The following is a 12,999-nucleotide window of genomic DNA, read 5'->3' as shown; positions in this document are numbered from 1 at the left end:
ATAAGGTGCATTAAATCAATTTATGTCAGCTGATGAATGTATTCTTGGTTTTGGATTGTACTGTAAAGTGCCTAGCAATAGCTGTTCCAAACATACTATGTATCATTGTGTCGAACTGCCCATGTTTGGATAAGGTTGCAGTGACATATGCTGTGGCATATGATAGCTAATATCCCAGTGGCACAAACTAAATGACATATTGACAGGAAAGCACTTCAAACAGCTGCTCTGTCAATCCCTGGGTCTTTTGGATGAACTGTATATATATATGCATGACCACATTGTGCAAAAATATTGCAAAGCTTTGAGGACAGAGGATTCTAGATACAAATGGAAAAAGTGTGATTTATGAAGTGTTCATGGTTTATATTCATAATACTTTCATAATAAAGCTAATTGGATCAATTTACTTTTAAAATATAATTTATTGTAAAATTTGGTATTACTTTAGGTGCCCAAACCCTTCTGTGCACCATTGGGGCAATCTTTATTTAAGCTTCTCCTCCCTTATGTTTTGGGGTGGAGTGCAGGAGTATAGAATCAGGATCTCCAAGTTCCATTATAGTTAGTTGGGTTAGATGGTGCCAGAAACCATGTCCAGAAAATGAATTCAGGGATTCTGTTATTGATATAGTGCTTCTTGACATCCAAATATGCAATATGCTGTTAATTAGCATAGTTTTTCTTCATAATAAAGTATCATACATATATTTTGCGTGGATTTCCTTTCTTCCTATTGATTTATAGCTCTCAAAGGGTCACCACCTCCAATATACACTACATAAACATGACAAAATAAATACAAAATTATGCATATACCCACTTATATTATATGACCCAGAGAAACAACACTGTGTAGTTCGGATGTATACATGTACTTGGCGAGAAAAACTAATCTTGCGAGTTAGTTGTTACATACAGGATAAACATTATACCCTTGGAAATCCCTGATCTATTATGGTTGATCCATTGCCACCAATTAGATCACTGAAGCTGACTGTCATGACTTTTGAACAGGGCAAAAAGAATGCATCAGAGGGCAACTGTTTTTAAACCAAGGTACTTCAAATGGGCTAATTTACAGAATGTGTCCAAAATCTGGAACCCAAGACTCCTGAGGGAATGAAATTTGGAAAGTTGTGGCTGTTTCAGTGGTACTGGCTGCTGCTACAGCCATGTGGTCTTCATTTTCAGTGTTCTGTGACAGTTTCTCAGTCAGACTTATAATGTCTCATTCCATTACAGCAGCAGCCATTTACCTCCCTGCTGGAAAGGGAAAAGGGAAGGGAGGAGGAAGGAACCCTCATGCACTCTTTCTGGCCCATGCCACCCCTCCGCGCATGCTTTCCCGACTCACGCAGCACTCCTTGCATACTACTACAAACCCTCCCTGATCTGCATTGATCCCTGCATGCCTTCTCTGACCTGTGCAGCACCTCATATGCAACCCACACATCCTTCTCTTCTGTGTGTCTTCCCTCACCGATGTGGGGGAAGAGTCACCCTTCCTGATCCATGCTGCCATCCCCCCCCCATGCGCTATCCACATAAGATACTTCTTATGTACTTTTAAGCATTTCCAGACACTATTCCAACCCATGCCACTCTCCCACAGGCCATCCCTGAATGGCATGGCACCTCTGCAACCCCCTACATTTCTTGACCTGCGCCCATCATGAGCCCCTTACCCAAACTGCATAGCACCTCTCATGCATCTCCAGGTACCCTTCCCAAGTGTTATGACACCTCTCATGCACCTCTTGTACTATTTTTCACCTGAACCCCACAAACGGGTGAAATCCAGCAGGTTATGACAGGTTCTGGAGAACCGGTAGCGGAAATTTTGAGTAGTTTGGAGAACTGGCAAATACTACCTCTGGCTGGCCCCAGAGTGGGTTGGGAATGGAGATTTTGCAGTATCCTCCCCCTGGAGTAGGGGGGAATGGAAATTTTGCAGTATCCTTCCCCTGCCACGCCCACCAAGCCACGGTCGCAGAACCGGTAGTAAAAAAAATTTGGATTTCACCACTGCAAAAAACCCCTCACTCTCTCCCTACCCAGCAGCAGCCATTTACCTGCCTGCTGGACTTGCAACTTCCTGTTGGCTTCCCCAATGACTTCTGTCCTATAAACAAAGTAAATTGGGAAGCTGGCATGAGTCTGAAGGAGGAGAAAGGAAGATAATGATAGAATAAGAGGGAGGGAGGAGGGAGGGAGGGAGGGGAAGGAAGGAAGGAAGGAGAAAGAAAGCTCCTAGGAGTCTCAGCCTGCATTACTGATTGAGAGTTCTGGATGTTACAGTTCCATCTTACACATTTGACATAAATATTTATATAGCTAACTTTCTTGTTCATAAAAATAGTTGTGTTTATTTATAGGTTGGGAAAGGGAAGCCTGTTCCTTACATCAGAAAGAAGCTGAACTCGGCTCTTCTTTGCTTTAGGTTATTGTGCTTCATTGTTTCAAGCAGTTGACTCCATTCCCTTAGCATTCTGGGGGGCTAAAATTACCCCTTTGCATCTAGGTTTTTTAAAAATATAAAAATATGTTTATTAAAACACATGACTTCTGTTTAAGGAAAGATAGTTTAAGGATTTTCCAGGATGTGAAATAGCATGCCAAACAAAAGCAGGAACAAAGGACGATATTGGGAGTATAGTTCTGCGAAAAAGAACTGGCACATAAACCTAATACCGTAAATAAAATAAACTAATAAAAATAAGTGGGTGTACATGTTGGTATAATGAAATTACGTTGAATAATTTTATTAAATATATAAATAATAATTAATGAAATTATATTAAAAAGTAAGAGAACAGGTACAGCAAGAACAATCAGTGGGTACAAAATGACTATTCATGGAATCAAGCAAATTCTTGTATTATTACCTAAGATTTGGCTAAATTTCCTTGACATGGCATCTGTATTTTTATTTTTTTAATGCTGGGTCAAGGGCTGTCATTCTACTCTTTCTAATCTGTGGTAGGTGTGAGAAGATCCTGATAAATCAGTTTGTGCAAGCTAATGCTCTTTCTAATCAGCTTGAAACAATATGTGCCTTCATTCAGGTATATGGATACATTCTTAGCAGAGTGTCTCCATATGCCTTTTCCCTTTTTTGGGTGGTTTTTCAAATATAAAACAATTTTTCTTCCTTTCTTTCCTTCATTTCTGCCTCAAGTTTGATAACATCCTGATTTCTTTAAATCATCTATAATATGGGCACAGTCATTCTCTGGCTGCAAGAAGTCTCACACTTTGATCCTATTCAACTGGACTCTTGTAAAGGGGTGTTAGTTCCAAATTGTTTTCCCATAGAATAATTTGTGGAAGAGTTACATACTTTGTCAGGCATTTATTTCCTGGAAGAGGCATTCATTCACTCATTTCAAAAAATGTTATATTCTGACCATTATATTTCCTAGTATTTATGAATGAATGGCTTGTGAGAATTATTAAGTTACTAGACTGTAACTCAAATGTCATGGTTTTTCTTGGTTTAAATGGTATGATTTCAACTTAAGTTGAAATTTATAGAATATGTAACACCCATTACTCTTTCTCATCTCAGGTTTATTAAAAAGTCTTGGCTGTGGCTGTAACAATTACAAATGTGCTTCCAGTTAATTCCAATTAATTTTTTTTCTAATGAGTAGGTAGAACAATTGATCTAAAAGTGGTTCCTGCCTGAACCAAGAGGTCATGCAACTCAAAGCACCCAATAAATAGACATTAGAAACATGCCTCTCCAGTTCCATGCATGTCATACTGTGAAATAAGTGATCCAAGAGTCTTCCTCTGTGCATGGAGAGTTGACCCAGGGCTTGCTCTGTATTCACAAATACTCTGCACACAAGGAAGATTGGAATTCCCACAGCTATTTTATTTACTGTATTTTGGTGTATCTCAATAAGCCTACCCAACAACAGAGTGGCCACAAGCTGTACAGGTACTACCCTGACACCTATTTTGTATGACAATTATTGCCAACATTTGCTAAAGAGACTTTTGAATTTCACGCACTTAAAAATCCCCTATCATAGCCCTATCATGGAATGCATGATATAGTCTTACAACAGGAGTACAACATAGATGTACTATGTTGGAATTACAATTACAATTCTGGAATTACAATTAGGCATGCTGGTGGAACAGTAAGATTTAAAATAATAAGAGTCCTTCCCAGGATGGGCGAAGAATATGGACAAGTGGCTATGCAAAGTGAGCTCAGCAACTGGCTTCTGGTATCTAATAACTGTTGAGTAAATGCATAGTAGACACAGTTGATGCATAGCTCATTTAGAATTGTTCTCCTTTCTTGATTGGCAGAAATTTTAATTTAATTTTTTTAGACAAGTGTTCCATAATGACTAAAAAAGGGATGCTACAATACATAGAACATTTCAACGGCAAGACTTTGTGGTGATGAAGATGGATATTGGAATGTCCTGGCATTGTGTCTGAAGAATGAATAAAGTCACATGGTGCTTAGATGTTCCCCTCCCTCAATACTGTGGCTTGAAGCATTTCTTCTTTGCCTAGTCCATGGTGATTCAGAATGGAGTCAAGATGTGGAGAATGTTTGCTTTAATTCATCAATAAATATCAGCTCTGCCTCTTTCACTGTCTTAGACTAATGCATACAGATTTTGCCACACCCTCATTGCTTTCATTTGAGTCTGCTTCCTTCATTCACAGTTATTGTTGAACACTATGAACACTCAACACTGTGACTGTGAAACTCATGGAGGTATTTTTTTAAAATATTTTGTTCATCCCACCATAACAATAGCTCAAGGCAGTGCCACCATAATAGTAGCTCAAGGCAGTGAACATCTTAATGGTCTCTCCTCCTCTTATTTTCACTACAACAACAACCCTGTAAGGTGAGTTGGGCTGAGAAAGAGAGTGATTGGTCCAAAGTCAACAAGCAGACTTTCATGCCTAAACTAGAACTAGAACTCACAGCGTCCTGGTTTCTAGACTGGTGCCTTAACCATACATCAAACTGGCTATAGAGAGAGATGTTTAATAGAATACTAATGCTGGTAAGAAACCCATAATTTTTAGCTTTTTTCTCAACAAAAATGTTTATTAAATCCAAGTGTAGACAGGTACAATTAAAGGAAAATTGTAGTGATCTGCTTAATACTAATTTGAGAAAAACTGTGATGTAGCGAATGAATCTAGTCTCATCTTTTAATATTTTGTGGGAAAAGTAGCACCTAAAGCTTAATTAGCTGCTGAGGCAACTAATGTGCAAGAAATCCCCTCCTCCCGTTGCATAGTGTCAACATTGGCCTGTAGGTTGCAAACCCCAACAGTTAAAGAAATCTGACTGGTGGAGTCTAGGAAGACAGCCTTCTCTGCCATTGTCCCTGCCCCATGCAATATTCTGTCCCTGGAGGTGAGACACGCCACCACTCTCCTGGCTTTCTGAAAAAACATAGTTTAGGGGCTTTGAATAGAGAACCTAAAGGAGCATGGAATTGTGGGACCAGTTGGTGCCATGAGAACCTTTCCTTCGTATTTTTAAACAACTTTTCATAATTCTTCACAGAGTTTTACTATTCCTGCTTCCTTTTGAAATTGTAATTCTAACGTTTTAATTTTATATATTTTGATGTTTTATTGTACACCGCTCAGTCCCTCTTTGAGGGAGATAAGTGGTTCAGAAATGTGAAAATAAATAAATAATAACGCATGTAAACTTAATCAAAGTTGGCTTAGAATCACAGTGTTTCCATTGAAGTTCAAAAGCTGGTATCAATAGGCAATCAGTCAATATCCTCTATCAAAGTCTTACATGTTTGTTTCAACATCTAAGGAGTATACATGTCTCCCAATTCCAATTGATAGAGAACATGAATTAGAAAAAAGTGTTTGTTCTCATGTCTTGCCTCCATTAGTCATCTTGATGCCCACAGAAAAATGCATGGGTTATACATCTGAACAGCAGGGCTATTCCTTTGGTTTATATATTTTCAGAACTGATTTCCTATCACCATGTCCATCTTCCAAGCCTTTCTTCTTACTTTGTCCACCACTGAAATAGCAATGGTGTCTCATTTCTGGAATTCACTCACCAAAGGAGCTATGTTGCATTTCCATGTTACCCCTTAGGAATCAGCAAAAAAAAATATTTTTATTTCTCTAGACTTTTTATTAACAATTTGGATATGTTAATTATTATAAATACCAACTAGTTCCTGTACTATTTTGCCTTCATCTGGCTGATCGGTATTATTATTTTGTTATTTTTTAATGATGTTAACGGAAACCATCTTGGGATAATTTTGATGTAAATATCTATACAAAATGAAATTATTCCTTTTGCAGCAAAGAAATTTTTCTAATGAGTCAGCTGCAGCAATAGGAAGCAAAAGAAATTGGCAAAAATTACCTGGAAGAGTGCGGTTATCTCCCTCATAACAGGTTATTTCTCTCTCGCCCTTTTGGGGGTGGTTGTATACCTCCACTACGTTGCGTCCTCTGTGTCCCATTTTTTGTGTTTTTCTGGCATTTGCATAGTGGTGATGGTCATATACATTTGTTTAATAAATTAAGAAATAATAAGCACTTTTGGTTTAGCCTTTTCAAACAGAAAATAAGATTGGTTAGAAATAAAAAGTCTTCTAATGGAGAAAGTTCTGTTTTTTTGAGATATTAGGAATTATAAAAGAAGAAGTAGGTAAGACAATTGCAGTAGACAGAAAATATTGGTAGTAATTGAATTTGGCTTTAGGTTTCTTCTGACTTAGAATCATATTTTCTGTTTTATTTCAACCTTTACATTATACAGGGTGGGTAGAAGGAAAAATGGAATATCTCTTGATTCATGTTAAGAACATCTAGGATGAAGAAAGATGAATAGTTAAGAACATCTCAGAGTTAATATGTCTTAGTGCTGATTTCATGGATTAAGCATCTGACTTTTATTATCCTGATGATAATCCATTTTCAACCTGTTTATATAACATACTATTTTAAACCAATGTTTATACTACAATGTTCAAAAAAAGGGCTTTTTATTCATTTTTCTTTGGGTGCCAGAACGTAGTTCTAAATTACCTGAGAGTGTATTTTCCATGCAGCCAACTTAAGACCCCTGATACATTGCTTTTAATACCTAACTATACTGGAAGGACAAGCGATTTCTGTCAGCCTTTGGGACTGACTAGGTCTAGGAGGTGTGAAAGAATTTTAATTTTGATTTTTATATACCATATATTGGAGTTTGGGGAAGCATTTCCATACAGCAAAGCAGTCTGTGGCTCAGACTGGTAAGACATTCTGTTATTAACACAGCTGCCTGCAATTACTGCAGGTTCTAGTCCCACCAGGCCCAAGGTTGACTCAGCCTTCCATCCTTTATAAGGTAGGTAAAATGAGGACCCAGATTGTTGTGGACAATAAGTTGACTTTGTATATACATATACAAATATACAAATGTCTTTACACAAAAGGAAAAAACAATCCAACCTATCAAAAACAGCACTACAAAAAACAGATTAGAAACACAAGTTAAAATAGGGAAGAAAATGGTAAGTGAACACCTGTCTACCGTAGACGAGTTCAAATCACCAGGACCGGATGGATTACACCCCAAGGTTCTGAAGGAACTGGCAGACGTGATCTCAGAACCACTGAACTATATCTTTCAAAGATCCTGGAGCACAGGGGAGCTGCCAGAGGACTGGAAAAGAGCTGATGTAGTTCCCATCTTCAAAAAAGGAAAAAAAACAGATCCAGGAAACTACAGACCTATCAGTCTGACCTCAATACCGGGGAAGATTCTGGAAAAAGATAATCAAGCAACGAATCACCGAACACCTAGAAGCAAACAAAGTAATAACCAAAAGCCAACATGGGTTTGTCAAAAACAGATCATGCCAGACTAATCTTATCGCATTCTTTGACAAAATGACAAAATTAGTAGACCAGAGGAATGCTGTCGATATAATTTACTTGGACTTCAGTAAAGCATTTGATAAAGTAGACCATAACCTATTACTAGATAAAGTAGAAAAATGTGGGTTAGACAGCACCACCACCAGATGGATTTGTAACTGGCTGACCAACCGCACTCAACATGTAGTCCTCAACGGAACTACATCCACATGGAGGGAAGTATGCAGTGGAGTACCCCAAGGCTCTGTTTTAGGCCCAGTACTCTTCAACATCTTCATCAATGACTTGGACGAGGGGATAGATGGGGAACTCATCAAATTTGCAGATGACACCAAGCTGGCAGGAATAGCCAACACTCCAGAAGATAGGCTCAAGTTAGAGAAAGATCTTGACAGACTTGAACATTGGGCGATATCTAACAAAATGAAATTCAACAGTAAAAAAAGTAAGGTTCTACATTTAGGCCAAAAAAACAAAATGCACCAGTACCGTATATGTGGTACCTTGCTCAATAGTAGTACCTGTGAGAGGGATCTTGGAGTCCTAGTGGACAACCATTTAGATATGAGCCAGCAGTGTGCAGCAGCTGTTAAAAAAGCCAACACAGTTCTGGGCTGCATAAACAGAGGGATAGAATCAAGATCACATGAAGTGTTAGTACTTAGTAATGCCTTGGTAAGGCCACACTTGGAATATTGCATCCAGTTTTGGTCGCCACGATGTAAAAAAGATGTTGAGACTCTAGAAAGAGTGCAGAGCAACAAAGATGATTAGGGGACTGGAGGATAAAACATGAAGAACGGTTGCAGGAACTGGGTATGTCTAGTTTAACAAAAAGAAGGACTAGGGGAGACATGATAGCTGTGTTCCAATATCTCAGGGGTTGCCACAAAGAAGAGGGAGTCGGGCTGTTCTCCAAAGCACCTGAGGGTAGAACAAGAAGCAATGGGTGGAAACTGATCAAAGAAAGAAGCAACTTAGAACTAAGGAGAAATTTCCTGACAGTTAGAACAATTAATAAGTGGAACGACTTGCCTTCAGAAGTTGTGAATGCTCCAACACTGGAAATTTTTAAGAAAATGTTGGATAACCATCTGACTGAGATGGTGTAGGGTTTCCTGCCTGGGCAGGGGATTGGACTAGAAGGCCTCCAAGGTCCCTTCCAACTCTGATGTTATGTTATGTTATGTTAAATAGGATGAAGACTATTGCTAACATAGTGTAAGCCGCCCTGAGTCTTCGGAGAAGGGCGGGATATAAATGCAAATAAAAAAATAAAAAAAATATTTAAATATTTAAATATTTAAAAGGGCCGGTTTAGCTCACGCTGGTAAAAGCCTGTTATTAAGAACACAGTAGCCTGCAATTACTGCAGGTTCGAGCCCGGCCCAAGGTTGACTCAGCCTTCCATCCTTTATAAGGTAGGTAAAATGAGGACCCAGATTGTTGGGGGGGCAATAAGTTGACTTTGTAAAAATATACAAATAGAATGAGACTATTGCCTTATACACTGTAAGCCGCCCTGAGTCTTCGGAGAAGGGCGGGGTATAAATGTAAACAAAAAAAAATAAAAAAAAAATACAGAAAGCAAATCGAGATCAAAGTTAGAAGAATCAGGATGTATTTTTAAGGAAAATTAAGTAGCATCCAGGCAACTGAGTGATAACATTGCCGTTATGGAATCAAGCTGGTTGGGGGGTGAACTTTTGAGGGAGGAATGAATTTAACTTTTATTTACCCATTTCTTTTCCAGTCTCTGTTTGCTGCTGTTTCTTCATATTGTTTCTATTCCTGTCTGAGCTTACTGGATTCATAGCCACTGAAATGTAAGTACAAGTCTTTTTTCTTGGCACCTCTCATTTTCAAAAAGTATATAATTTTCTTATCTGATAGTAAGGTTTTGCATGGAAAGAAGGGCTGCCTACACATAATACATAATTGTTGTAAGTCCTCGATTTACAACAATTCATTTAGTGACCATTCACAATTACAGTGGCACTGAAAAAAGTGACTTATGACCATTTTTCACACTTATGACCATTGCAGCATCCCCATGGTCATGTGATTTACATTTGGATGCTTAACAAGTGGTTCATATTTATGATGGTTGCAGTCTTCATTCACTTAACAACGGTGTTACTAATTTAACAACTGCAGTGATTCACTTGCATGAATGTGGCAAGGTCATAAATGGGGCAAATTTCTCACTTGGCAACATAAATTTTGGGCTCCATTGCGGTCATAAGTCGAGGGCTACCTATATATGTGTGTTTCTGAAAGCATGCTTCTAATACTGGGTCTTGTCTGTCTTCATCCTGATACCAAAACATTTCCCCCTCCCCACTTACTCCCTTTCCAGCCTCCTGACCAGCCTCCCTAACTACCTTCTTTCAATCAGCAAACAAATAATTCTCATTTTAGCCTTGCAGTTTTGAATTAACCCAATTACTTCTAAGGGCAAGGTAGAATTCCTCTGAAAAGCACTCTCACCACAATGCAGAAAGCTTGTTGCGCTGGTGCTTCTCTTGCTGTTCTTGAAGGTACAGCAGAGCAAGATAACAGCTGCTTTGCACAAATTGGGCTGAACAAGCTAGACAACATCCCAGAGTTTAATCAGTTTCGTAGGGGAGTGGAAGAACTTAGAATGACCAAGTGGGAAGCAAAGAGTCTCGGAGTCGACAAGTTCATGTTCTTAACATAGTGCAGGTGTTCTTCAGATTCCTGTTTGGGGGAAAATCAGGAAAAAAAATATTATTGTGACTGGGCCAGATAAAGCCCACCTTGAGAGGGTGGCTAATGCTTTGATTCAATCGTGCCCATGTGACCTCTTCCCTCTCATGATTATATAAATTTGATAAATTTTAAACTCTGGAGACATAGTTCGTATTCTCTTTTACATTTGCACATTTGCATGTAGACACACACACACACACACACACACAGATTCTCATATTCTGTAGTAATTGATCTTTACAATATTTACAAATACAACTTTGATGTAACTCTATTCAGGAATTGAAGATTCTGTTGTTAGCTAATTTCTAGAGATAGTAGTTAAATTGTGCTTGTGGAGTCTGACAGAATCTGGGAACAAGCAGATCTACACTGTACTTTTTATATTGACATATTGCAAATTCGCAAGTATTTTTCCTGTGTCTGGTTGGTGTTCTTCTATTTGTTTCTTTGTCTAAAACCACTGTACTCTTCATTGCAAAAAAAATGCCATAATGATAAAAACAAGAGAGACTCAGGCTTACAAGAGAGAAAGCAAAGGGATTGGAAGGAAAAATCATAAGAGAACTCGGCCATAAGCTATTACATAGTTGATGGGCTGTTTAGGGTTTCCCTGTTTCCTTTTAAAATCAATACCACTGCTGATCTTCTTCCAAGGGCAGATTCTAAGGCCACAGAGCTGAAATAATGTCTATTGCCGGTGTCAGGACATAGTCTACCTTGACTGATGTCCAAAAGGCTAACTTGTGTTGCGCTTGATAAGGGGTTTGGATTAAGGTCACCAAGAAACATTTAGGCTATAAACTTGAATAGAAAGTTGAGAAATATTTCAGAAGAAGGCAACGGGAAATCACTTTCATATTGTTGCCATAAAGCAATGTGGCTATGTTGGCTTGAGGTTGACTTTACATGAAATGAAATAATAGAATTTTATTCCAAATGCTTCAATAACCTAGTGAGAGACTTTTTCTTTCTACGTTGATCAGTGGGTAGTGAGTAAATTTGGATGTACATTGGAGTTTGAAAATGAGGAGTCAAATCAGCCTCTTTGGAGGTTCCACAAAGCAAAATGAGATCTCTACCAAATGGTTCAAACCACCTATTAAGAGTTAAAGCTACAAGGTCATGAATGACAGTGCCCAGGTTTGAGTTATGCATAAGAAAAGAAAGGAGCTCTTTTAATTGACAGTAATGAAAGTAAGTGAAACATCTGTGAATTCCTCACATGGTTACCTGATAATTTGAGCATTGTGTTACATAATTGGGAAAAGTATATTTTATTTAATGATAAAAGTAAAGGTTCCCCTCGCACATATGTGCTAGTTGTTCCCGACTAGTGGGTGGTGCTCATCTCCATTTCAAAGCCAAAAAGCCAGCATTGTTCAAAGACTTCTTCATGGTCATGTGGCCGGCATGACTAAACATCAAAGGTGCACAGAATACTGTTACCTTCTCACCAAAGGTGATCCCTATTTTTTCTACTTGCATTTTTTACATGTTTTCGAACTGCTAGGTTGGCAGAAGTTGGGACAAGTAATGGGAGCTCACCCCATTACACAGCACTAGGGATTTGAACCACTGAACTGCCGACCTTTCGATCGACAAGCTCAGCACCTTAGCTGAGCTTAATGATAGTGTATATATTTTAATTGGTAATGTTTCAAAGCTTAACATATAATTTCCGTACAAGCTATTTACATTTTATACTTAAAACAATTCCTATTTCACAATCACACATGCACAAAGAAAGGGAGAAAGAGAGAAAGAGAGAAAGAGGCAGGCAGACAGACAGACACTGTAGCTTCCCTACCAATGACTGCACCAATTTTGACAAAGTGAAGAGCATGTAAGAGTACAGTGTGAAATTTCATCAGCAAGAGGGAAAGAAGGACTATTCACTTCCACTATGCATATGTATCTATATATATAAAAGTGAAATACCACTCATGCATCATCACAAGATCTCCAGAACCGTAAAGGCTACAACTTGAAATTTGCCACGTATGTTCCTCTTGGCTTCTTGGTGCTCACTAAGAAAGGATTTTTCGAAATGACCATCAGAGCATTAGTATTTCCTATATTATTATTAACACACTCTGATGCTAAGGAGTTCTACTTCCCCTCCCCATCTGAAAAGAAATTGCAAAACACAAGCAGAGGAGAGGAGTTCCAAATGCAAAACACAAGCAGAGGAGAGGAGTTTCAGTTTTACTTTCACAGCAGCAAGCAGGGATAGGATAGGGGAGGCTTCTATGAGGCAAGGCTGAGGGAGAGAAGGGGATAGGATGGGTAGGTTTCTGTGGGGCAAAGCTGAGGGAGAGAAGTGGGATAAGATGGGGAGGCTTCTGTGGGGCA

General features: G+C 38.7%; 1 protein-coding gene across 1 annotated transcript in view; it reads left to right on the top strand.

The window, feature by feature from the left end:
• The window catches only part of ERGIC1 (endoplasmic reticulum-golgi intermediate compartment 1), an 84,791-nt gene that overhangs the window by 26,290 nt on the left and 45,502 nt on the right, over positions 1 to 12,999 (top strand). The window contains exon 4 of the mRNA XM_058169435.1: positions 9,665 to 9,737. Coding sequence (XP_058025418.1) covers positions 9,665 to 9,737 — 73 coding nt within the window. The remainder of the gene's footprint in view (positions 1 to 9,664; positions 9,738 to 12,999) is intronic.

The sequence above is a fragment of the Ahaetulla prasina genome, chromosome 2 (genome assembly GCF_028640845.1).
Source record: "Ahaetulla prasina isolate Xishuangbanna chromosome 2, ASM2864084v1, whole genome shotgun sequence".
Lineage (NCBI taxonomy): Eukaryota > Metazoa > Chordata > Lepidosauria > Squamata > Colubridae > Ahaetulla > Ahaetulla prasina.
The sequence above is the reverse complement of the archived record's forward strand: the minus strand, read 5'-3'. Positions and strand labels throughout refer to the sequence as shown.